General features: G+C 34.9%; 1 protein-coding gene, 1 long non-coding RNA gene and 1 pseudogene across 6 annotated transcripts; 2 read left to right on the top strand and 1 right to left on the bottom strand.

Annotated features, from left to right (window-relative positions):
- Positions 1–180: 180 nt before the first annotated feature.
- Positions 181–5,906, top strand: LOC145224315 (kelch-like protein 25; annotated as a pseudogene). Its single transcript, XR_013859607.1, has 14 exons — positions 181–388; positions 579–699; positions 912–1,047; positions 1,205–1,265; positions 1,371–1,494; positions 1,941–2,094; positions 2,231–2,442; positions 2,759–2,911; positions 3,270–3,348; positions 3,800–3,927; positions 4,026–4,191; positions 4,366–4,500; positions 4,922–5,128; positions 5,696–5,906. The product of XR_013859607.1 is annotated as a kelch-like protein 25 (transcript).
- Positions 5,907–7,093: 1,187 nt separating this feature from the next.
- On the bottom strand, positions 7,094–11,686 carry LOC145224247 (uncharacterized). The gene is made up of 3 exons (XR_013859595.1): positions 11,378–11,686; positions 7,841–8,042; positions 7,094–7,511 (listed from the first exon to the last, which is right to left on the bottom strand). It is a non-coding gene; the product is annotated as an uncharacterized LOC145224247 (long non-coding RNA).
- An 8,213-nt stretch (positions 11,687–19,899) lies between these two features.
- Positions 19,900–26,595, top strand: LOC145224314 (kelch-like protein 32). 4 transcript variants are annotated; one of them, XM_080090783.1, is made up of 15 exons: positions 19,900–20,017; positions 20,080–20,145; positions 20,205–20,325; positions 20,440–20,575; positions 20,711–20,771; positions 20,931–21,054; positions 21,265–21,418; positions 22,074–22,285; positions 22,411–22,563; positions 23,252–23,330; positions 23,761–23,888; positions 23,971–24,136; positions 24,205–24,339; positions 24,884–25,033; positions 25,557–26,595. In XM_080090783.1, the coding sequence occupies exons 1-15, from the start codon at positions 19,980–19,982 to the stop codon at positions 25,766–25,768; spliced, it is 1,935 nt and encodes a 644-aa protein (XP_079946909.1). In that variant the 5' UTR covers positions 19,900–19,979; the 3' UTR covers positions 25,769–26,595. The 4 variants fall into 4 exon arrangements, with proteins under 4 accessions (XP_079946909.1, XP_079946910.1, XP_079946908.1 ...); XM_080090784.1 differs by having other exon boundaries at positions 20,277–20,325; positions 24,884–25,090; positions 25,557–26,594; XM_080090782.1 differs by having other exon boundaries at positions 20,714–20,771; positions 24,884–25,090; positions 25,557–26,593.
- The last annotated feature ends 1,183 nt before the right edge of the window (positions 26,596–27,778 follow it).

Raw genomic sequence — 27,778 nt, 5'->3', positions numbered from 1 at the left:
AAAAGTCAGATGTAAATACATAAGGAAAACATAGCACTTGATGGAACAAACTGGGTAAAGTACAGTAAATATTTTCTGTTAATTGTATCTGGTCTGATTTGCCTGCACCTGATTATAAACAACTTAAAATGTTGAAATCTGGGACTTTACACGGACAGTCTACCAGCGGTTTTATTCTTATAGGTTGTGGTAAAGCCATGCATCAACCTGAATGGTTGTAAAAATGATATTCTATATGATGGATCAAACGTTTGGATAATAGTTTAAGCGATTATTTACTAGCTGTAAACGTTAGGATAATAATTTAAGCGAAAGCATTTACTAGCTGTAGTGTAGGAAAAGTATTAACTATGTCTGAGGTTTCAGCAAAAAGACGAAAACTAACAAGGTAACTTATACAACTTATTATCATTTTTTCTTATCATGTTGAAGCTTATTTTTGCACCATTCCTGAACACAAGTTTTGCTGGATGCAAAAAAAGGTTCTCCTGAGTTCAGTCTTATAAGTCTGTTAAGAAGGTGTATAATTGCCTTGGTATTCATCATTTTAAAAAGTAACAAAACTGTTCGTTATACAGGGATAGAGATGATGCACAAAAATTTTGTGATCTTACAATCACTCATGACCATGAAAAAGTTATTCTTCACAGATGTCTCTTTGGGGCAACATTGAGCTTTTTTAATGATTTATTTTCCAAGGTAGTATGTACATATTATTGTTTTGTGGATAATCTGTTTCAAAAATATGAAGTCATAAAACAAAATTTATATTTTATTGGGACTTTTATACTGTTTAAAATTACTGTAATTTTTTTTACTGAAACTTATTAATAGGTTGCCATAGAAATATTTTATTGCGACTTTTATATTGTTTAAAATCACTGGATGTTTTTAATGAAACTTATTAATAGGTTGCTGTAGAATTTGGAATTCTAGAAATCAAAGATCGCTATAAATTTCAAAGAATTAAAGAGGTAATTGAGAATATTTATGAAGAAAGGGTGTCGGAAGACCAAGAAATAATTCTCCCTGAAGGCTTTGAAAAAGGTTACACATAGTAATACATACAACAAAAAATAGAAAACTGTACAGCAAAAAATAAAAAAAACTATTTTATGTATGGTGTATGTTGTGCCCTTTTTAAATGTTTAATTATGTTGTTTGAAAAAATCAATTATTGTACAAATTTTATCTCTTTGATTAGTAGTTGTTGGTGATACTGATCAAAGTGCATTGGACAATTTTGTTCGACACCAGCTTAACAGGTAATCTTCAATCTTCTGAACTGTGATGTACAACTTTCATTTTTTTGACAAATCCTTTGTAAAAATGTAGGCTACATGTTAAATGATGACTTTTGTGATTAATAGTGATCGCTTTGGATCGCAAAAGTTTTGTGATGTCACAATCTCAACAGGAACAAGGCAGTTTCATGTTCATAAATCGATTGTTGCTGTACAATTTGAGTATTTCAACAAACTTTTTACAACAGAGGTTGGTACTGTCATATGTAACATTATTATCGCAGTTGTTCATTACTTTGTACAATTTTTAAGTTTTATTTTTTGCTTCTAATATTTAAAATTGTATCACTGTTTGAATGTACCACTGTTTGTCAACAACCTTCTAATTTCTGGAGCAGAACGTATTACTTTAGTGTAGCCCAGTAGTTCTCAAAATGTGCACAGCGATGCCCTGGTTCGGCGTTTCAATTTTCCAAGGGCGTCGCAGATTCATGGCTTTTGTTGTTGTATTAATAAACACAACTTTGATAATAAGTTTTTTCATTAACTTTTATTTGCTGGTGCTTCGCAAGTACAGAAAACTTTTCCAGGGGCGTCGCAACAAAAGAAAGTTTGTGGACCACTGGTGTAGGCACTTGAGACTGTAGTAAAAAAAGTTTTTGTTTTGCTTTGGGCAAGTTTATGCTTACTATGCAGATGAAAGAAAAACATCAATCAACATGTCACATTGGTGAAATTGATGATGAAATTCTGGCATTGGTTTTGGATTATGTTTACACCCAAAAAATGTGGGTTAATCAAGATATGCTGAGTGATTTGTTAGCTGTTGGTGATTACTTTCGTATGGAAGGTAACATAACTATTATGCCTAAAAAAAACACAATTTTCTATATTATTTTATTGAAGAAATTAAAAACAATGTTTTAGTAATTTATTTCACCTAAACATTGTAGTCCAGTGCTAAATCTAATGTAATTGGATTGCAGCATTCAGTAATGAGATTGAAAATTCCCTTGTGGGATTGGTATCATTTGAAAACCGTGTTACAATGTGGATTACTGGAAAAAAGTTTAAAAAAGAAAAGTTAATGCAACAATCTGAGCGAACAATCTGTGCACATGTGCTTTTTGTTGCTGACAGTAACGAATTTCGCAACATTGACCAACATTACATGAAGGATTTTATGAAATTAATCAAGGTTATTGTTATTTGTTTTTCATTCTACGACCTTTTCTGGAGAACTGTCATGAGTAACAATACATTTGAAATGATATATTATAATTTTGGCATAATTATATAAATCCTCTACACCAGTGGTTCTTAACCTTTTTCCTTACTGCACTCCTTTCAAATCACCAACCAATTTTTGCACCCCCTGGTTTTTTTATTTAAATAGAATAGACCTAACCAACCTTAATTATTCAGCATCCCACACCCCCTTAAAACAGTTCTCGAGGTGCATGCACCCCTGGTTAAGAACCCCTGCTCTAGACTAAACATGTTGCTGTAATCAGGAAAAGGTGTCGGATGATCAATATATGAAGTGTGCACTTTTGTGGATCAAACATGACATGGACAAAAGAATGGAGAAGTTTGAAATGTTTTATGACATGATTGAACCAAAATCACTTTCCCAATCAACTTGGGTGCTTTTAATAAATATGAAGGTATGGTAATTATAATGTACCTTAACTTTTTTGTAAAATAAAAAACGTTCGATCTTTTGCAGTACAGCAACACTAAAGGTCTACAGTACCACCAGACTAATGCTAAAACTTTAGAGTTTACACAGCTGCATGATTTATTAGACAAAAAGTGATTACACTTTTCATGAATGTGTTTAATATGTACAATTGCACACAGCTTGCATATTACTATGAAATCCAAATTCTAAAGCAAGTGGAACCAGCAGGAAAAGGACTGCTAAATATTTGGACTGTTTTGAAAATTAAGACACATAATTGCAATATGGTTAAGCCACATTTCGTCAACTATTGGGCTGAAATGTTTTTTTTTTTATTACAGAAACTTGTAAGCCAAAACTTTGCAGCAGCAAAGGCAGTGATACCTTACATGCGAAAATTTGTTCCAAATGCTGAAACTGGTCAGTATGTTTAGTTCATTTATTTTGAAGTTGATCTTGTGTTGTTGTTGCAATATTCTCGCCAAGGTGACCATGGTTAAGTGTTCACTAGAGTGCCTTCTAATCCTATCTCCGTCGCTTGTGCTTCCAAGAACTTGAGTGGTATTATTCCAACCTAGTGGTTGCAATTGGTCAAACTAAATTGACAAAATTTTTGAACAAAATGAAATAAAAAATGATTCACAGGACTTGACATTTTCTTGTTCATTTTAGGCCCTATTTTAACTAGAACTTGCATTACATCTTAGTCATTATTGCTCTTTCCATCATAACCTAGACTTTTTGTACATTATTAGTTGAAACTAATTTCCTCTGAAATGTTATTTTTTTACACAGAACCGGGTTTTGACATATGTTTTGACACATTAAATTTTACCAAAAACATTCAAATGAATGTGTGAATATTCTACAGAGTTAGCTTTAGGTACAATGTATGTGCTGTGTCAACGGGGTGATGTGTACAGTTGTGACATGTCTGGATTGAAGTCAAAGGCATCTGACAACAATAGTATTTTTGTTCCAAAGTGGATGAAAATAAAGGTAATTTTAACAGACCTTTTTTCCGGCAAGTGTTTAGTGCACTTAATTTATTTTTTGCATATTTGCAGGACCATCTGATTTTTGTGTTTATTTTTCAGACTGCAGAGTCCTTCGTTTAAAATCAAAGATCTCCTTTAATTTATGGTTTTCAAAAATTATATGCATTTGGTGATTTTGTGGTGTTGTCCCTAACTAATGCAAAATGGCAAGATGAAGTTCGGTTAACTCATCAAAGTTCGGAAGCAGCTGTTGCATTTGTTGGTGGTAAGTTGTTGTTGTTGTTGTTGTTTTCGATAAAACACCCTTGGGTTTATTGGTAAACACACATGGTAGAATTGGTAATTTTTTAACGGTGACGGAATATCTTGTGCAAATAGCTACTTTTCAATAGCAACATCTTTAATTCTATGTTTGTTAAATTTATGTTGTACCATGCAGATACTTTATATGTGGCTGGTGGAACGTTTAACTGCAAGCTGGAAAGTTACAAGAAAGATTTTAGCGGACAACGAACCACAAAACATACCTCGATGAAATTTGGCCGATCATGTTTTGCCCTTGTACCATATGACGGTAGGCTAATTCATACTTTTCACTATTAAAATCGAATTGCATTTGATCGAACAATATCGAAACAACGCTTAAATTAAACATGCCATCTTTAGTTTTATATAGGGTAGCCTACATAGGTTTTAATCTTAATAGCAATTCTCAAAAACGAAGGCTCAAGCAAAATTATTGCCGTTTCTTAACAAATTTGTGAAACCATTTGAAACAAATACACATCTTTATTTTAACTTAAATTTTTCATTTATAGCCTACATATTATGTGTTCGTATATTCGTTGATATTTTTTGCATATTACACAACCCTGCGACTTTTCCGTATACTAATATTACTAGTTGTTTGCAAATCACAAAACCTAAAACTTGTTGAAATGTCGCAATTCGTTGAAATATTTCTTATATGTTTTGTTCCGCTGGCAACAAAACAGGTTATTTGTTTGCCATCGGTGGCAAAAGAAACACAGAGCCGACAAACAAACATAGAAAGAGACAACAACCTGTACTTAATGTACCACCTCCAACGCCGATAGAGGTTTACACAATAGAGTCAAACACTTGGGAAACGTTAGCCCTACCAGGTCCGGATATTTTCAACGTCAAAATGTATTTGGTTCATCAAACCAGGGCCTACATTGGTAAGTTACAGAAAGAAGGTTGTTCAACAAACACAGTAATGCCTGGTTTAAATCATCACTTTGGTCGCTAACTTTAACCTACTCCTTGTGCAACCAGTCTTTTGAAAGTTCATTTTTGCAAAACGCATCGACTATAAAGCTTGTAAAGTGCCATTTGTCAGGCCTAAAATAACTATTAGGCAAAAAAGCAAATATGCTTAGTAATATAAGAAAAGGGTGCATCACAAAGATATTGCAACAATACAACAAAAATATCAGCTGTAACAATCGCTAAGGATAAGCCACATACGAGAACAAAGTGTTCCGCGCTTAGGCCATCTATAGAGGGCTTCACGTGTCTTTAAATTATTTTTTTGTTTGGCTCCAACAAATAGAATCAACTTTATGTTGTCGGCCTCACAAACCTTCCAACATAACGATGTAACCAGGACTTACACTTACCAAAACCTTTTTTTCCGCACTAAAATTTTGTTGTTTGGTGAAAACGTGTTTATTAACTGTCCAATTTTCGGTAGTGTCCCAGTTTTTAAGTCTTTCGTAAAAATACATTAATTGCTTGCTGTTTAGTTTACGGGAACGATACCATCCAAGTTGCAACTTTCGATTTGGCACGACGACAGTGGGTGTCTGGAATGAATGCAGAAACTGGAATTGTGGAACGATGCGCCAGTCTCACTCTAGGGTTTCCAGATTTTGGTTCGTGTACCATGGGACCGCCACCGCCCGTTAGTACATAGGTACCGCTCCATTAGGTTTCGGTTCAGGACTTTTTAGTAAATAAAAACGAAAATATATTTTAGGATATGATTTGTTTTACAAAAACATAAACATCATCAGCCACATACAACAAGTCTAATTGCTATGTACAGCACTTGATTGCTTCTAAACAGACGTTATTTGTATTAACGTTGGATTTTAAAATGTTCTTTTCTTTTGCTAGATATTCTTTGCCTTCGTGTCGCTAAAGTTTTCGTTGTGAAAACGCATGTAAATAGCAACAACATTTATTTAGCATTTTTTACAAAAAATTAGGCATTAGTTGTAACTATCCTCTGGAAAACAGTCAAAATGTTTTGTTCTGTGCTCGGACATCAATCGCTCTTCAAACTAGCGTCGTAAGTTGGACCAAAATTCTCTGGCTGGATTGGCATAAGTTTACATCAAGTGGCCTTGATTCTGGCTGGCATAACACTCGGCCACATTTCAGTTCTTAAATTGGCGATGGCTTTGTTTATTTAAAATCCGATGAGGGTTTTGTACTTTCGGATTCGGTCCGTCCCCTGTTTTTTTTTTTTTTTTTTTTTTTTTTTTTTTCGGTATCATCTTCAGAGGAAGTGTTACTAAAAAACACTGTCAAAAGAAAATTGTGCTGCTACGATTTGTTTTAAAAAATGTATATTGTGCTTGTGTATTTGGTTTGCTCAGTTTGGGTGTCAAGAAAATGTTACAAAAAAGTTAGTTTTGAATATGACCAGCGAAGAAGTAGCAAAAAAGCTGGGACGCAATCTTCTACCTAAAGGGGGCAAGACGTAGCCGAAAAGGGGGCAAAAGCGCCGTTAAGGCCGGAACAGGAAGTTTTAAGCATTCGGGGTGGATATCTTGCAGAGTTGTGCTAATAACTTCTCCGCTTTGCAGGTTTACTCATAAATGCTGATAACTAGTTTAAAATTGAAAAGCTGACATGCTGAAATTTAAATTTAAACTAATTTAAATTCGGTTTTTGATTCTATTTGTTGACCTACGGCTGGACCCCTTTCTCTGCACATTTGCTATCCCACTGGCGTGACAATTTCCTTCTGCATTTATATGTGACAATAACTTAAGTTGTCTGTTATTTTTGTCACGTACGTCGACCCGCTTTTAGCCCACAACGAACACAACAAGTTTTTTTTTTTAATTTGGCTTGCTCGCGGCCACGGCAACTTTGTCTCATTAACAGTTCCCTGTTACCAATCACAAAACGTATTTGCAAATCTGTCACTGTATATTGTTCACAAAAGCAAACTGCAATCATTTGATAAGCACCCAAAAATTGCACTTCATACAAATAATATGCGACAACCAATACAAGAACACAGTGCATAAAATATAGCGCATAACGATTTAAAACAATTATAGATGGCCCTAAATAGGGTCCCGTTCGCCAGGTGTTCAACCTGAACTTGACGACGCTGCTTGGGCGCCTTAGCACGCTTTTCTGCGCGTTGCTGGTAGGTGCCTTGACAGTATAACCTTCCTTGCCACTAAACAACTGTCGCTTCGTTAACTGGAAGCAGTTGTATATGAGCTGTGCAGTTCGGTCAGCAGGTGCTGGATTGTTATGGGGTTGTAGCCGGTCGTTTTGGCGCGACTCATGGCCATAACGACCCTGTCATGGTCCGATCTGTAAAAATATATGTCATTAGTATGTATGTAAAGAAAACAAAAAACTTGGAATAACACAGTACATGGGTTCAAATTCAAACTTCCAGACACATCAATTGAGGGTAACCAGGTGCTGGTTGGCTCTGCTGGCACCTCTACAGGGACAGTAGCAACACTTTGAGTAGTTACAGTTTTAAAATCTAAGCTACATTAAAAGCATTCATTCATGCTTGTTTGCAACAGCTTTTAATAGACACTTCTGCACTATCTATTACTAGCCGGTAGCAGTAGCTATATCTAGAAAGAAAGGTTTAAACAACTGCCAACTTTAAAAAACAAAAAGCATACCTGCTGAGTGCTGATGATAGCCACAACTGCACTTCACCAAATTGCAACACATTCCTGTCTGTGATATTGCCATGTCTTGCACATTTTTTAAATTCAGAAATGATCTTTGTCTATTTTAAGTCATGTGCAGACTGTTGAGTCAAGCTTGTAGCACATCTTGTCGTGTTCCTGCAGCCTTTCATTCCAATCTTGGCAGTATGACCTGAATTGGGCACATTTAATGTTAGATTTCAAAAATGTTCTCAATTATATAGTGAATTAATTAAGAATCATTACAAAAATTATTACAACTTAGCGTAGGTATGTTACAGTGCAAAGCATAGTTTAAAATGTCCCCAAAACAACTGATAAACTAACTCTCACAATCTCACACTGTGACCTAGTTTATGGGTGTTTCCAAAACAACTGACTATGTTAGCTTCTTCTCCATCCCCATACACATTATTGTTACAACATATTGTAAAACAACAGCTAGCGACCTAAATTAAACAGCAAATACTTGACTGGGTAAACAAGTCATACAAATACTGAGCATAAAACCAAGATATACTTGTCTATGGATATATATATATCCATATCTCTGTAGAGCCTAGCTTTAAAATGTCTCTAAAATAACTGACCCAATGATTATTCATATTGGCGAGTAATAGTTCATGTTCAAATACATTCCGTAACAATATCTAAGTAATCAAATTAACTGGAAAAACCTTTACTGGCCGAACAGAGCTTGTAAAAACAACCTATAGTTCTACTGGGTCTAGTGTACAATTGTACGTACATAGGTTAATGACGTCACAAAATCATGAAATTACGTCACAACATAGTTTAGGTCATATGATGACGTCATGCAAAATTTTGCGTATCTATGACGTCATTAACCCTGTTTTTAACCGCACTAAAAAACTTGACGTCACTCATGCGCCCCCTTACAAACCACTGTGGTGAAAAGGGGGAAATAAAATGGAAAACAAATTTAAGGTACAGTAACAAATTGAACTTAAACAAGTTTTATACATTACTGCTCACATCTGAGTGTTTTTGAAAGCAAAGGATACTTAAAATACCCAAAAATGCTGCACTATAAATACGAAAATGTGAAAATACAAAAAAAGTTATCAAACAAAGACATGTTCATTAGGATGATGATGACTCAATCGTTTTTTTCTCTCAAATACCTCACGGAAAATTTGTCAACTTGTCAACAGAGAAAGAGTTGCAAATGGGTCTGAAACTGGAGCAAGACCCGAAAGTAGCAGCACGAAACTCGGCCGAACCCGAATCGTTTTTGGGGAAGCCCGTTTAGGCCGGAAAGTTTTATTAACATGCGTATATATTAAAGGAGGGGTGTCCAACACGTGGTACGCGTGCCAAAAGTGGCACGCACAGCATTTTAAATTGCACGCAATTTTTGGACATTCAGATGGTAAACATTAGGATTTGTCCCGCATTTAATATTTTTCTATTGATTCTTTTTGGCCTTTATTCTAACTTCAGTAAAGATGATCAGTATCAAGGTTACACAAATCCATTAAATAAATTGGTCGTTTTTAGACTTCATGCGTCCACCTTTAGCCGCTTGAAACTGTCCAATTCTGGATAATTCCGGGGCTTAATGCTGTCGTATTAAATTGGTATGTTATAACAGGTTTCTGGAGTATCATAAAAACGTTATACTCATTACTCGCGTTTGACAACATATTTTTTCTACCGTTAAGACGTTTAAGACATGGTTTGAAAAAAGTAGGCCTACCAAACGTTGGCGCGCGTGCATATTTTAAAACCTAGATTGGCACGGCGGTGCTTTCGAGTTGCACACGCCTGTATTAAAGCTTCAAAAAAGACAACAAAAAAACCAAAATACATTACTGAGGTAATTTTCACAAAGCAGCTAATTTGTTTGTGGCATATCGGCCTTTTCGGCCCTAAGCTAGCATCGAACGCAAAATCAGCCATCTTTGAAGGTTTATTTATAAAAGAAAGCAATATTTAGAAGATCTATTAATTCATGCAGGCCATTTCATCGTCAAATTGTGCTACTGTGTAACTCATAGTGTTAGGAGAAATACTTTGTGTCGTACCAACAGCGTTTTGTTTTTTATCACTTAACTTGCTTGTTGCAAAAAATAGTTACGTAGCAAAACATAAAAGATAGACAGGAAACGCGAAAAAAGGAAGCAGCACCTTGTGGATACCGATAGAAAAGAATGTGCTGTACATCGTCGTCATCACATATCGAGTTAGGTGCATTACGAGTATGATGTGCGGTAAATCAGATTCAATACTATCCAACAATTTCTACGACCAAATAAACAACGACTATTTAATGTCTTTTTAACTGCATTGCTAATCAATTATTAAAATGAACTGTGATGTTTGTGACACTCCAAACGAAATTATGTTATGTATGTTACTTACACAAAACACGATAATTTTCAAGGACAATCCAAGATGTATTGGCGTCATCTTACGATCGCACTCGTCTGCTGATTTTGAAATCCCTTACCATACAGGATCACAGCCCCGAACTTATGAAGTGACCGTTTTTTCGCTGAATACTACACGTTTTTACCAGTCATTCGCCCCTGTTTTCGCATGTGACTTGTAAATTTGCCTTTTGCCAAAACCAACAAAAAATTGTGAAGCTGCTCAAAAATACGTAAGCCCAAACCGTGCGGACTCTACACAAAGTCGACATGCCTCAACTAAATTGTCTGCTGAGAGAAAAGTAATCAAGCGATCGACTTGAAATTGCTCATCAGCCTTCTTGAGGCTTGTATCTATTTTTTACCGTCTTTGCCGACTTCGAATTCCAAAAAATGACTTTGTGACGTCACAATTACCATTTTTAAAAAAGGTCCTTTGGGAGAGGGGGCACTGTGCAGCGCCCTCCGGTGACATATCTACCGGGGGTGCATCAATCGACGGTAGGGGCCCTAAGGTTTCTTGCGATGGCTCCCGCTTGTAGCTAGCTCGTCGCAAAGCCGAGATTTAGGCTCTCAAACATTCCCTCATATCATTTACTTTTTCTTTTGTTGTTGTGTTGGTAATTCCCTGTTGTGTTAATACATTAAATAAGGAACCCAAGATCGTCATAATTCCTCGCTCCACAGAAATATTATGATTCGTAATTATTTTTGGTTGTTTTTCGGTCAATATTGTTTATTGTAATGTTAATTATTGTGAGCATTTGTGGAATTAAGTATTATTTCACACTAATTGCAACTTATAATATCATTTTTTATCAATTTAGTCTAATGCTAGTTCTCTTGTTGGTTTATCAACACTAATTTGTAATTTGGTGTTGTACCTAACTTTTGTTCGGTAGTTTATTTCGACCTTATTGCAACAGTGGTTTGTGAGGGGGCGCATGAGTGACGTCAATTTTTTTGATGTTGTTAAAAACAGGGTTAATGACGTCATAGATACGCAAAATTTTGCATGACGTCATCATATGACCTAAACTATGTTGTGACGTAATTTCATGATTTTGTGACGTCATTAACCTATGTACGTACAATTGTACACTACACCCCATACCTTTTTGGTGCAGTGTCGATAGTGACATAATGAAGTCCTTCCTGATTGACAACTTAAGCATCAGCAGGGGCCAGGAAGAAGTGATTATTGCCGTTTGGCGCTAATTACCGACACCTGCTGCAACTTGGGACAAAACTCAGTGTAAAGTTTCCCGTCTGCAGTATTCTCGGCAAAATCAAGGCTTTCTTGAGCATTGGCAGTTTGAAATAAACAGTTTACTTAAAAACACAACTGATCCGGCTTTGAAAAGCCAAAAAACGCATAAAAACCTGTTCATTGACACAGGTACCTAGAGTTTGATTTTCGCGCAAGTGTCGGTCACGGTCGAGCGAGCACGGGACAAATGAATCAATAGGAATCCCTAAAATCCCAAATGTTTCAAAAATCCCAAATGTTCCAAATTTTGGGAAGATGGGTTGCAGTCAAGCGCGAAATGTTTTAAAGCATTTAACCCAAAAAGTGCGCCCCGCTAACAGACACCTCGCGGTCCGGTGGTTGCCGACCTCTGCTGTAGATGATTGTTCTTATGTCTGTTTTCCTATATGTTATGGTGTGTTATAACCGAAATTTGTGTTTTGATCATGCTTTTTAGACAGTATTCAGTTTTTAAACATATAGTAAACCATCGTTTAGTTCGGTGCGAAATGTGGTGTGGAGGATTAGAAAAGTCACCAAAAAAAGTAACAAGGTATTGTTGAACCGTTCTGCTTCCAAAAACATTCTGCTTAATGTTTCGGACGTAACACACTTTTTTTTGCTAAAAACCTCCCTAATACCACGTTTTTCAGAATACAGACTCTTGTTAAACCGGACGATAAATGTGACGAGTTTGATCTTATTCCTTTGCTGCGCAGGTACGACTTTTGTTTACTTTTATCATAGCACATAGACAGGGCATTTGAAATGTGATATATATTGGTGTGGAAAAAAATACGATTGGGATATAAACGTTTAACAACGGCTGTCATGGTCGGGTTTAGATATTTAAGGCTGTTTTTGGCCGGGTTTCGGAGTTGTATTTTCGGGTTCAGAAACCAATTTTGTGCCCGCTTACAAACCTGGTTTAAACCGCAATTCCTGGGTTTGTCGTTATAAAGGCCGACTTGCAGCGTAGTTATGATATGGCATAGTGACACAGTTATTACACATTTTAATTTATACTTGCAGAGACCGTGACGAAAACCATGAATTCTGTGACCTTACCATTATCCACGAAGACAATAGTGTTGTCGTGCATAAGTGCTTGTTGGAGGCAGTGTCCGAAAATTTCAAAAGAACCTTTGCCAAAGTGTGTTTTAAACATGTGATCAGTAACTAAAATAGCTTTCATGAGCAAATATAAATACGTTCACTATTTTCTATTATTTCAGCATTAGCCCAAGTAATTCTACAACTTTATTTGAACAAAACTAAGCAGACTATTGTTGTTTAGACAATTGCCGAAAAATGACTACAGTTTTATTTCTAGCTTTCCATAGAAGACACAACAGTCACCTTAAAAGATCGCAATGAATTTGAAAAAATAAAAGAGTTCTCCCAAACCATTTATTGTGGATTTGTGAGGGAAGAATTTCAATCCGACTTTACTAAAACTGCTGGAAAAGGTAGGTGTTGAAATGATTTCTTTTTCATAAATAAATACCCACATATTTATTACAAATTTTTGAAGACATTACAACCGAACAAACGTTAGAGGAATTTATTCGTGATCGACTCAACAAGTAAGAAGCCTTACTGTATTGGAAATGACAGTAAAGTAACTTTTTGGTCTGGGAAACAAAATGAACTCGATTCTCCTTTATTTCCTTTTTAGCGACAGATTGGGGCCTCATAGGCATTGTGATGTCACAATTACAACCGGGACGAGGGAATTCTTTATTCACAAGCCAGTCGTAGCTGTACAAGCACCTTATTTCGCAAAGTTGTTTACAACAGAGGTATTATGACTACAAAAATGTATAAAAAACATTTTAAAATAACAAAAATGTGACATGCCATACCTATGGTACATTTGTTCAGACAACTACGCGCAAACTAAATTCGTTTATATGACCAAAATTTCAACACAGCAGTTCACCATTGGTGTGTCCACTGCGCAACCTTAAAGAACGTTGTAAAAATGTTACCTAACACTGCAGACAATGTATTAAAACACCGACTCGTATTGGTTCCTCAGTTCACTTTTTTGTAGATGAAGGAAAAATACGAATCGACCTTTCACGTGACAGCTATTGACAATGACATTATGTCCATGATTTTAGAATTTATTTACAACAAAGAGGTGTGGGTAAAAGATGACCAGTTTCTTGATTTGTTAGCTGCCGCTGACTATTTTTGTATGGAAGGTAACACATTTTGTTATTTTTTAATTTGTATCCAAGTGAAACAGTATTTTCCAAGTGAAACTTTATTACTTTTTGCAGTCTTTGGCAAAATTATTGCATCCACGCTGTGCGATTTGGTATCTGGAGATAACTGCATTAAACTGTGGTACACGGGCAAAAAATACAACGCAGAAGGTCTTACCAAAACAGCCGAGAACCACATTCAAAAACATTCATCTTCAGTTCTCGCCAGTGATGAGTTTCTTCACATGGACCCCGTGCATATCATTGATTTTATGCAACTTATAAAGGTCTAAAATCATTTTTATACTTTCTTTAAACCCAAACTTGATTTTGTATCATAACACGTACTGCAAAGTATTTTTTAGGGTCAAATAGCTAGTGACGATTTCATAAAAAACGCAATTTTATGGATAAATTGCGACGTGGAACGACGGACTGAGAAATTTGGTGCACCTTATGGTTTTGTAGAGCCGCATTCTCTCACAAAATCGTCTTGGCAATTGCTGTTAAATGAAAAGGTGAGCTGATGGAAGTTTATGTGTTTAATATTCGATAAACGATAATGTGCCCTGTGGTTTCATCACTAATTTCTATGTTACGCGAGCTACTTTTTCTATGTTACGCGAGCTACAATTTCTTGCACGTGACATAAAGTTTTATCGCTGTTTTGGATGTGGTCCCTACAGTGTTGCAGAGCTTGCTAAAATTGAAGAGTTTTAGTTTAAAAGGCACTATATTAAGTTTAATTGTAGCACGGCAGGTATATCAAAAACGTCATACATTTCCCAACTGCTCCCATGCGGAAGACACTTGATAAAACATATCTCGGCCTTTACTGGTTCGGGTTTGAATCCCACCACAGGCTGGACCTTCCAATGCTTTGCTAAATGGAAATTCTTGAGACCGCTTTGATGCGTGTAAGCGTTCAGCGATCGTTGATCTGCATAAACGCTTTTCAACCGGTGGAGCAATCAATAAACGTTCATCATAGCTCAATAGGTAAATGTTGGTGGTTATTGGTAAAACATATCATATTGTAGGAAATCGTGAGCAAAAGCTTGGAAGCTGCAAATGCTTTGGTTTCATACACTTGCCGCTACGTTCCCTTTACACGACCTGGTTATTATATATTTCTTGCTTTTACAGTCCACAGACTGTACACAAATCAAGTCCTAACTTTCTATGCTTAAAAACTTGCTGTTATTGCAAAATCAATTAACTTGCAACAGTTGTTTTGTTTACCTTTCAGATTGGAAGTTTAGTTATATATGGATGATGTGATGTAGGTCGAAAGACGTGTATCGTTGTGATGTCGGTTTTATGAAAGAAAACACAGTAAAAGAAACTATGTTCCATATTCCCACGTGGATTGTATGTGAGCCAAGTTTTATTTCATTGCTAATTTGTTCCAAATACGAATCTGAAGCTGGTCGAGTTGGACTCAATTAGACTTGCAGTCAGCTTTGTACTCTTGTAGGCAACATGACTATAAGTACAAAGCAAACACTATGTTTTATGTTTTAACATTTTGAAAGTTTACCGATTTTATGCTCTTGCGCCCGCAGGTAGAATGTTATGATCTCCAACCTAATAAAACGAAGAACTTTAGCTTGGGATTTTCTAACGGGCGTGTTTATCACATTGGCGGTTATATAGGAAGATTGATTGAAACTACAAATGAAGTGTGGTCGTTTGACGACGCCATAAACAGTTGGGAAGAAGAAATACCAATGATTGAAAAACGCCAAAATGCGGCTGTAGCTTGTTTCAATGGTAAGTTTAATGGTTTAGTGTTAAAGCAAAATCACTGATTTGTTTCAAAAGGATGGATTGTCATGTAGCTGTTTAACGGATGTGAAATGCTCATTTAACGGATGTGAAATGCTCATATATATATATTATATACCAAAAATGCTTCGAAATTTATCATTTATAAAAGTTCACAGTGCTGCATATTTAAACAATACCATTTTTCAACACAATCAATCTATTAACCGAGAAAAATTACGTCCAAAGGTAAATGTTTGTTGTATTGTGTCTCATAAGTCAGAATCAGAAAGCTCTCTGCACAGAAGAGATATTAAAAAAGAAACTATTCAGATTCTTGTTGTATGCTGTTCACATGCGTTCTTTTTTTAATTCGTGGTTTTTGCTGCTCTTACACACTGGAAAACTTCCTTCGCCCCGATAATAAAAACGGTTGAGAACCGATGATATAAACTATTATATTTAAATTCCACAGCTAAATACAGTATACATTAACAAACAATGGTATTTATACAATGAACGATTTATGCGTCTAAATCTGTTCGAAGAAATAATAAATAAGGCTACATTAAAGGCAATCACTGTACGGTTATCAACTAATAGTGGATCTATGCTTGTCTTCGCTACTACTGCTTGTTTTACGACTTAAACTTGTCTAACTCCTCAACTAGATGTTCTGTACGTTGCTGGCGGGATTGGGTTCAACGGAAAGCGGTTAAAATGCATGGAGAAGTATGAGAACAATCGTTGGGAAAAACTTGCTTCAATGAGCTCCTTCCGAACAAACGAGGTTTGAATAAAACCATAAACTCCAACCAGTTGCACTATCACCCATTCTTCCCAAAACAGGTGGTCTGTTTGCAATTGGTGGAGAGGGAAAAGGCAATTCTTGGGTACAATCTATAGAAGTTTATTCAACATACTGCAACTACTGGTCAACAATATCTGAAAAATGTCCGAATCTGCCTGACATTAAAATGACAGTGGTCCAAGACGATAAGGTTTACATAGGTCAGTAACTCAGTGCATAAAAATGAAAATTAAAAAATAAACACACTAAATAATGCAAGGCGAATTAAGATAACATTGTGAGTTGAATTGACCCAAAGTAACCTTTCATTTAATTATACAAGCACTGGCATACTTTACACAAACAAAGAAAGATTACAATATACTCTTGGTTATTTGTGCAGTGAATAAATCAATGACAAGCACCATAGAAGTGTCAACATTTAATTTGGTAAAACAAAAGTGGGAATCAGAAATCACACCAACAATGCTTATGATTCAACGATGCGCTGCATTTGTTCTCAGCTATGCGAATTTCAGCGTTTGCGTTTTGGATCAAAAATTTGCAGGCATTTAAGAACTTGTATTTCATATTTGGTTTAGAGACGTATTGTATATTCCGCCATTTGATTACACCAGTTCTAATTTCACTAGATTTCTCTGGTTTGTTGTCCTTATTGCAAAGATGATAAACCACCGTTTTATAATCCACTCCTGTGTCAATGGAGGAAAGCGAAAGATTTAAATTCCATAACCCTAGAAATTAGTGTCAACTTACTGTAAATAAACAGTCACATATAAATAAATGTATTGCTGTTTTGTTTATTAGGATAATATTTGCAATATAATTTTTTTAGGGAGTTTGAGAATTTAAATGCATTGGAATAGTGTACAAATTTCACACGACAGCCAACTTCTTGCGGTTCTAAAGTAAATTTGTGTTTGGGTGATTCCTCGTGTTCGTATTTTTTTTGTGTGTAAATATATATTTATGAAACGCACAAAATACAGTTTTCACATGCTTAATAATATGTCGATAGACATAACCACAAACAGTTTGTAAGATGATGTTTGAAAAACAGTTATAAAAAGGCCTAGGCCTAAACCCGATTAAAAAAATAAAATAATAAAGCCACTTTTACGCCCGAAAGTTAGTAAAGTTTGTACGTAGGTGGGGAGCATATATGCATATATATAAGGTTATAAGGAAAATGTAAAGTCGTAAAACAGGCAGTTGTGGCGAAGGCAAGCATTACTGCCACAAGTCATATTTTATATGAAATCAGCACATCCGTCTCAGGACAACAGGCCCTATATCATTTCATACAAAATCAGCGAACTCAGCATTAACACAAGGTATCAGCCGCATTTTCACGATTTTCAATCTGTGTCGTTTCTTCTATCTAACTGTCTTGAAGCCTTACTTCATCAACTGTTTCAGTCTCTTTGCCAATGTGATGGACCAATTTATCTGAAAGGCCCAAGGTTAAATTCTTTGTTTTATGCGGTTGGAGATTATCACATTCTACCAACGGACGCAACTCCGAGGTCTCAAATTTTCATAAGCGGACTTTTTTTCATTAATGGTACTAATTGTGATTAGTATCCTCTTCCTTTAGACTACAGGGACTATTCACAAATTTTCTTAACGCGTCAAAAATCAAGGAGATTTTAAGTATAGGGCGCAAAATGTACAAAAAAATGTCAAAAATATAAGAATCAAATTTTTAAAACTACTGAAAATTAGATTATGTCTTAGAAATTGAAAATCTTAGAAATGGAAAATTTAATATTTCAAGTTTATTAAGTCTATGCTACATTCATCGTTAATCATATCAGAGACTATCTTGTCTAGTTCGTGTTGTAGCCCAGTGTTTCCCAACCTATGGGTCGCGATCCAAAGTTGGGTCGCCTGTAAATTCTGTTGGCTCGCTAGTTTTTGTGACAATTAGAGTATCTACGTTTCGTCGCATTATTTTGTTATTTCCCAAGGCTATAAATTGTTTCCCAATGACAATTTCATGGCTATTTGGCGTGATAGTGAATTATTCTGTTTGTGACGTCATAATGTTTGTGTGAGATCACTGTTAAGCGTTGTCTGGCTCATAATGCTTTGAGCCAACACTACAGTTGGCGTAAAACGAATAATTTTTGTTTGATGTTTTTAATTTTTCAAACTAGCGTAGTAATTTTCGAAAAACTTTCCTGAACAAAAACACAACCCAAATAGTAAGAATACATATCGATGGGTCGCGAGAAGCCACAAAACAAAATTTTGGTAAGTATTTGGGTCGCGACAAAAAAAGGTTGGGAACCACTGTTGCAACCTACTATATCTAACTAAAAAAGAACCACTTTTTCTGTGCAAATGCATTGAAATTGCCGCTATATGACTGGGTACATTTAAGAACTTTTGAATCATTTAACTGCTGAATTTTTTTTCTTCAAATTCTACGTTTAGATACGGCCGTACTATATAAAGATTTTCGAAGAATCGGTAGGAGATAACCTCTACAAATAGTTGTTGTGTAAACAATTTCTCAAAAGTTAAAAACAAAAAATATTGAAGACTCGGGTCCTATTCAGTGATGCGATTCAGCCGGTTCGCATCGGTTCTATAGAACCATCTCACGAAATTTTATGGGATCAGCGAACCGGTTAGCATTACTGGTTACTGTCACTAGACTTTTTGTAACAGAACCTTTTCACAAAAAGTTGCAGCTAATATCCACCAGATTTAAAGGCAGTGACATTTTAAAAAAAAGTCATAGAAATCAAAATATTTCAATGATTTTATAGGGGAATTACCGTGGTATCATGATGACCCACACAACACGGGGATTACCCCTTATCAAAAGTGCTTTCTCTATGGTGTTTACTTAACATCAAATACGTACACTTTTTAATTCTCAACTTGTCATATTTCGTTATTTTTTCAAAGAAAGTCGGAAAGTAGGGTGTAGAGGGAATAGAATTGGTTAGGTTTGTCCTGCATGACTTAAATGCTGAAATCTTAGACTTTACACAGGCATCTACCAATGGCTTTGTTTATGTAGGTTAAAGAAAAACCATTCACCAGCCTAAACGGTTGTAAAATATGATATTCTTTGTCATCAATCAAACCTGTGGGCAATAATTTATGCTATTATTCATGATGGAATGACACACTTGCACCTGACATAATTGTTTCTCTGATTAAAAATTAGTGCCATAGCCTGAATGGTTGCAAAATATGATATTCTTCTTCATGAATCTAACATGTCTGCAGAAAATAAGCGCAAGACATAAAGGTTCCTCTAATTTGAATTACTCACACAGTACATCAATCAGGATTTTAGGCAATGCTAAACTCTTTTGTCTTAGTAACACACAATGAATTGGAGACTTATTTGTCTTGTGGACATTAAAATGTCAAGAAAATGAATGCAAGTAATATTTACATGGTTTAAAAAAACATTTCTAAAATTTTAAAAATGGGAGAAAATAGTACCTGAGTTGCAGAATAGAGGTTGTTTTGTCAGGACATTTGTCTTTTTATCATCTGCTCATCATTTTGTAAATAAAATACTATTCAGTATTGATTTTTTGACTCATCATATGTTTTTTTAAACAGTAGCATTTACTTCCTGTGGTTTCATTTTTTACACTAAAATAAATAAAAAACACTTACTAGCTGTAGAGTAGAAATAGTATTTACTATGTCTGAGGTTTCAGCAAAAAGACGAAAACTAACAAGGTAACTTATACAACATATTTGTATCATTTTTATGTTAAAACAATATCTTTGCACCATTCCAGAACACAAGTTTTGCTGGATGCAAGAAGTGATGCTCCTGAGTTCAGTCTTACAAATCTGTTGCAAAGGTGCATAACTGCCTTGGTTTTCATGATTTTACAAAAGTAAAAAAATGCTTGTTATACAGGGATAGAAATGATGAACAAAAATTTTGTGATCTTACAATCACTCATGACCATGAAAAAATTGTTCTTCACAGATGTCTGTTTGGGACAACATTTAGCTTTTTTGATGATTTGTTTTCCAAGGTAATATGTTATTGCTTTTATTGAAAAATTTGTAATTATAAAACAAAAGTTATATTTTATTGTTATTTTCATACTGTTTAAAATCTGTTTTTTTTTACTGAAACTTATTAACAGGTTGCTGTAGATTTTGGAATTGTGGAAATTGAAGATAGCAACAAATTTCAAAGAATTAAAGATTTTATTAACAATATTTATGAAGGAAGGGTGGTGGAAGACCCAGAAATAATTCTCCCTGAAGGCTTTGAAAAAGGTTACACATAGTAACTAATATGTTCAGCAAAACACAGAAAATACTATTTTCTATATGGTGTATGTTGTGCCCTTTTTAAATGTTTAATTATGTTGTTTGGAAAATGCAATTGTGCAAATTTATCTCTTTGATTAGCAGTTGTTGACGACACTGATCAAAGTGCATTGGACAAATTTGTTCGACACCAACTAAACAGGTAATCTTTAATTTTCTGGTTGACGTTGTAAAAAAGTTTGTTTTTGGTTTCTTGGTCGGAATTTGAGTATACAAGTGTGATGTACAACTTTCAATTTTTTTGACAAATCCTTCTAAAAATGTAGGCTATATGTTAAATGGTGACTTTTGTGATTAATAGTGATCGCTTTGGATCGCAAAAGTATTGTGATGTCACAATCTCAACAGGAACAAGGCAGTTTCATGTTCATAAATCAATTGTTGCTGTGCAATTTGAGTATTTCAACAAACTTTTTACAACAGAGGTTGGCCAAATTTTTAGATGTAACATTATTATCACAATTGTTCATTTTTCTGTTGTGCTTTTTTTTGCCTGTAAAATTTAATAGTGAATTGCTTACCTATGTTGGTCAACAATCAGCATGTTTTTGCAGCACAATGATTATTTTACTGTAGTCACTTTAAATATAGGTTAAAAAATTTTTGCTTGTGGCTCGTTTACGCTTATTATGCAGATGAAAGAAAAACATCAATCAACTTGTCACATAAGTGAAATTGATGATGAAAGTATGGCATTGGTATTTGATTTTATTTACACCAAAAAAATCTGGGTTAATCAAGATATGTTGAATGACTTGTTGGCTGTCACTGATTACTTTTGTATGAAAGGTAACATAATTATTATGCTTACTAAAAACACTAATTATGGGTCCCCTTTCTTGAACCCCGCCAGTTGCCCCACTAACCCCCTAAAATGGGCGACTTTTTTAAACAATGTCGGAAAAAAATGAAATTTGGACAGCATGTAGAATTTGTCATTTATAGGTGTCGATTGTTGTGTTTTACCTTGTAGCCCCACCATATACCCCATTGACCCCTAAAATAGGTAAAATTTGTAAACTAAGTCGAAATTGAATGCAATTCAGACAGGTAGTAGATGATGTCATTTTTAGGTACCAATTTAAGTTTTCACCCTATATTTTTAACATGTACACCACCAGCCCCTAAAATGGACAAGTTTTTCAAACAGTGTTGGAATTGTATAAAGTTTGGACAGTTTGTAGAGTGGGACCCAAAAGCTTCCTCCTGCTGAAACAACTAAGGTTATAAAAGACGATGAAGAATATAGGACCCATTTCCAATTAAGTATAGAGAATATATCAACATTTCAAAATAGGTTATAGTGTATGTGCAAAGGCAAAATGTGCTAAGCCACCCTTCTAGTTGTTGGCAAAATATTTAACTAAACATTTTTGTTAATTAAGATAAGCAATCTACCTAAACAGTGTAGTGCAGTACTAAATCTTCTGTTCTTTGATTGCAGAGTTCAGTGATGAGATTGAAAATTGCATTGTGGAAATGATATCACATAACAACTGTATTGATATATGGATTGCTGGAATAAAGTTTAAAAAACAAATTTTAATACAACATGCGGAGCAACAAATTTGTGCTCATGTGTTTTTTATCATTAACAGTAACCAATTTCGCAACATTGACCAACTTTACATGGAGGATTTTATAAAATTAATCAAGGTTCTCTATCTCATTCTGCCAAGCATACCTTTTCTGAAGGCATACGTGGAAATACATTTAAAATGATAGTTTATGATTGCTACATAAGTATACAAATCCTTTAATTAAACATGCTATTCAATCAGGGAAAAGTGTCTGATGATCAGTTAATGAAATGTGCACTTTTGTGGATCAAACATGACATGGACAAAAGAATGGAAAAGTTTGAAATGTTTTATGACATGATTGAACCAAAATCACTTTCCCAATCAACTTGGGTGCTTTTGATAAATATGAAGGTAGGGTTATTATGATGTATCTTAACTTTTTTGGAAAATATAAATATTTCAATGTTTTGTAGTACAACCAGAATAAATGGTCTGCAGTACCACCAGACTAATGTTAAATCTTTAGAGTTTACACAGCTGCTGGATTTATTAGAAAAAAGCAGTGATTATACTTTTCATGAATGTGTTTACTATTTGCAATTGCACACTTTTATCTTTCAAATTACTCTGAAATCTAAATTCTAAAATAAATAGAACCATCATTATAAAACATCCAAATATGTAGACTGTTTTAAAGCCAAAGGGGCCATGGTCCCTCCCAAATTTTTAAAGTTGTATATTGAGAAACTTTAATTTAGTGTAGTTTTGGCCCTCATCATTGCGGTTTCGTCTTTCAACTATCAAAGGAATATATAAATTATCAAAAATGACTGTTGTCACCAAGTTGTAAGCTGAAGTCCATGCTTCTTATGTTTATGTGAACATGGAATAAATCTATTAAGCGTTTGGCAGTACCGTCAAAGTTTGGCAAGTCACGTGTTTGCCATAAGCACGCCTTACGCCGAGCATTAGCAAAAAAGTTGTTTTAGACAGCAACCTATTTGGCCCCTCTCAAAATTTTCGTCTGCCTACGCCACTGCAGGGAATTGCAATTTCCATTTTTTCAACGATTTGGCTGAATTTTTGTTTTATATTTCAGAACCTTGTAAGCCAAAACTTTGCAGCTGCAAAGGCAGTGATACCTTACATGCGACAGTTTGTTCCAAATGCTCAAACTGGTCAGTGTGTTCGTTTTATTTATTTTATTGTTGGTGTTTTTGCGTTGTTACAACATCCTCGCCAAGATGGTCGAGTGGTTGGCGCATGATGTTCACAAAGTTATGGGTTCTAATCTTATTTTGGTTGCTATTGTTTCCTTGAGCAAGAACTTGGGCGGTATTGCTCAAACCAGCTGATCGGGTTTAACTAAATGAAAGTCATCAACTGCACAAGTTGAAAAAAATAAATAAAAAATGGTTCAACAGATTTGACATTATTGTGTTTATTTTAATGTCAAGCAGAACTTGCATTACATCTTGGTTGTTACTGCTCTTTTCATCATAACCTGAATGTAAATTTTTTACATAAAACCTGTTTTTTACACACATTTTTTGCCGTTTTAGTAAAACCATTCCATTCACTAAAATATTCACTGTAAATATTCTGCAGAGTTAGCTTTGGACACAATGTATGTGATGTGTCAATCGGGTGATGTGTATAGTTGCGACATGTCTGCATTAAAACCAAAAGCATTTGACAACCACAGTATTTTTGTTCCTAAGTGGGTGAAAATAAAGGTAATTCAAACATAAAATTTTCCCTGACAAGTCTTGCACTTTTGTTTGCATTTGTGCGAGATTTTTTGTGTTTATTTTTGAGACGGCAGACTATAATATTTCAAAACGAAGCTTACCATTAATTTATGGTTTTGAAAAATTGTATGCAATTGATTATGATAAGGCATGGTCCCTTCGTGATGCAAATTGGCAGGATGAAGTCCGGTTGACGACTAGGTATTCAGAAGGAGCAGTTGCGTTTGTTGGTGGTAAGTTTTTTCCAACAAAGCAAAATCTTCAAGTGTATGTTTATTAAATTTAAGATTATACCACGCAGATACTTTATATGTGGCTAGTGGAACGTTTAACTGTAAGCTGGAAAGTTACAAGAAAGATTTTAGCGGACAACGAACCACACAACATTCCTCCATGAAATATGACAGATCATGTTTTGCACTTGTACCATATGACGGTAGGCTAGTTTATTTTTCACGTTTAAAATTGAATTACAAATATAAATACTGAACTTTTCGCTTTTAAAGTTGAATTACAAATATAAATACTGAAGCAAATTTGTTTCCGTTGCCTGCTTCAAGGTCTTAAATCCATGAATCTACGGTGTGAAACCTTTCAAAACAAATACACATCTTAATCTTATAAGGGGTGGGCGACACGGTGACCACAGAGTCTTTCGCTACCCCGCACTTTCTATTTTTAATTTTTTTTTTGTTCGAATGTTTCGTCCGAAATAAACATACTTACTTATTCCAATCGTAAGCATTTATAAATATTAGGCTATATGTCCGTATATTCGCTGATTTTTTGTAAGTTATATTCCGCAAGCCTGCGAAGCTTGAAAAAAAACCTGCGACTTATGCGTGTACTAATATCACTAGTTGTATGCAATCAATTTACATTGTCAAATTTTAAGACCAACCAATAACTTAAAACTTATAGAAATGTTGCAGTTCGTTAAAATATTTCTTATATATTTCGTTCCGCTGACAACAAAACAGGATATTTGTTTGCCATCGGTTGCAAAAGAAACACAAAGCCGACAAGCAAAAATAAAAGAAGACAGCAACCTGGACTTAGTGTACTACCTTCAGTTCCGATAGAAGTTTACACGATTAAGTCAAACACCTGGGAAACATTAACCCTATCAGGTCCGGATATTTTAAACGTCAAAATGTATTTGGTTCGTCAAAACAGGGCGTACATCGGTAAGTTACAGTACAAATGTTGTCCTACAAACACTGTTAATACCTAGTTCAAATCACTTTGCTCACTAACTTTAAACCACTGTTTGTGCAACGAATCTTTCAAAAGTGCGTTGTTTGCAAACGCATAAACTATCAAGCTTATAAAGTGTCATTAAGTCAGGGTTATAGATTAACTAATGTGCGAAGAAAACGTATGTTCAAAAAATCAAGGAAAGGGGGAATCACAAAAACTTTTCACCTAATGTTTGCACTATTTCAGTTTTTTAGTGTATTGCCAAGTCTTTTTCTTCCAATTAATATTGCAACAATATAACAATAATACCAGCTGCAAGACTTTTTTATGTTTGGATTCAACAAATAGAATCCACTTTATGTTGTCAGCTGCAAAAACTTAGCAACTACAACAATTTGATTACGACTTGCACAAAATTTGCCTTTTGCTAAAAAACGTTTATTAACTATGTAGTTCACGGAGACGATACCATCCAAGTTGCCACTTTTGACTTGGCACGACGACAGTGGGTGACTGGAATGAATGCAGAAACTGGAATTGTGGAACGATGCGCCAGTCTTACTCTAGGCTTTCCTGATTTTGGTTCGTGTACCATGGGACCGCCACTGCCCGCTAATACATTTGGTTCAGCTGCAAGTTTCGGTTCAGGACTTTTTGGTAGATGAAAATCTATTTTAGGATATGGTTTGTTTCACAAAAACATAAGTATCATCAACCGCATACAACAAGTCAAATTTCTATGTACAGCACTTATTGTTTGTAAACACGTTATTGGTATCAACGTTACTTTTATTTTTTATTTTTAACTAGATATTCTTTGCCTTTAAAATTCAAACCCCTTTTTAAAAAGCAGTCTGTATCATTTTTTATGTCTCTAAAGCTTTTAGTTGTGAAGACGCATGTAAATAGCAATAAATTTTTTTTTAGCATTTTGTACAAATATTTTTAAGCAATATTTGTTAAAATCCGCTGGAAAAACAATTGAAATGTTTTGTTCGGTGCTCGGGCGTAAATCGCTTTTCAATCTAGAGTTGTAAGTTAGGCCAAAATTCTCTGGCTGGGTTGGCATAAGTTTAAATGAAGTGACCTTGATTTGGGCAGGCATAACAACCGGCCACATTTCTTGTTAATGGCATTATTCGTGTAAATTCGATTTGGGTTTTGTACTTCAGATTCGGTCCCCTGTTTTGTGCCAACTTACAATCTAAACGTCGCTGTCCATACTGTTCATAGTTTATTAGGAACATGTGCATCGACAGATTTTGACAGGTGAAAACTGTATTTTGTGCTTTCAAATATACATTTACACGAATACATATAGGCGTAAGAAATCAAATAAATACACGTATACTTTCATTTGCTTTTTGCATCTTTTCACTTTTTACAAAAATCTGCAAGATAAATTATAAGTTAACGCAAAGCGAGCAGCTAATGAATTTGTCCTTGATGCTAATGAATTTGTCCTTTATCCAAAACGTCCCAAAGTAGGGCAAAAGTTTTGCCGAATACTCTGAGGCGATTGACATAATAAACTAAATTTATTTCCGGGAGCAGCCTTGCATTCGTTAAAAGCAGTCGTCTGTTACCATATTTTATGCACTAAATTTAGAACACTTTTGTTTACCAAACATAAAAACGTTTGGCCCCATATTCAATGTTTAAAGACCGCATTGTAAATGTGGTTTATAAACGACAAAATTAGGTATTAGTAATGCACCACCTCACAATGTTTGTACAACAAATATTTAAACTGATATTCATCATGATATATAACATAAGTGCAGCGGTCGGCAAGCTTTAAAGCTAAAAGAGTCGATTTTTTAATCTTCCCATATTATGCAATCATAATCGCTGTCCTCTTCATCTTCAGAAGAAGTGTTTCTAAAACACGCTGTCAAAGAACACATACAATAGACGCGTTTGTCAATGGGACAATTTACTTTGTAAAAGAAACTTTGTGATGTTTCGGTACATTACTAAAAAGTATTTTATGGAGAGTTGTGATTAGATGTATGGAAAGTGTGTTTGGTTGTTGTTTGAGAAGATACTCAAACAATATTAAAATTTAATTTCGTACACACCTGAAAATCTTTGATCCAAAACGCAAACGCTGAAATTCGCGTTGCTAAGAACAAACGCAGCGCATCGTTGGATCGAAAGCATTGTTGGTGTGATTTCAGATTCCCACTTGTTGCCAAGTTGAATGTTGACACTTGTATGGCGTTGGTCATTTGTTTATTTACTGTACGTGTAACCAACATTTAGTCCTTTAGCAGATCAAGCTTTTCGTAGTCCACGCTAGTGTGTTTTGGTGACCTAACATATTCTGTCATCAAACCGGATGACGCATTGGTACAAACAATTTTTTTATACATTTTGGACTCAAAAGAATATGATTTCGACGACAAATTTATGTTTTCTTTTCGTTTAACTTAGTGTTAGATTGTTTGGCACAAAGTTGTTTCGTTTGACACTCATGTTTATGTCCAAAAAGTTTAAGCTTTCGGTGTATTTTTTTCTGTTTTCACAACTGTCACATATATGTTATCAGCAAAAACAGGATAGAGCTAAAGGAGGACATTTCGGCATTTTTTTATGTTCTTCGAGGACATTTATTTCTTGATGAAAATAAGAACATGCCCTTTAAAAAGAAATTCATCCTAATTTAATCAAAA

The sequence above is a fragment of the Phallusia mammillata genome, chromosome 4, assembly GCF_965637545.1.
Source record: "Phallusia mammillata chromosome 4, kaPhaMamm4.hap1.1, whole genome shotgun sequence".
NCBI lineage: Eukaryota > Metazoa > Chordata > Ascidiacea > Phlebobranchia > Ascidiidae > Phallusia > Phallusia mammillata.
The sequence above is the reverse complement of the archived record's forward strand: the minus strand, read 5'-3'. Positions and strand labels throughout refer to the sequence as shown.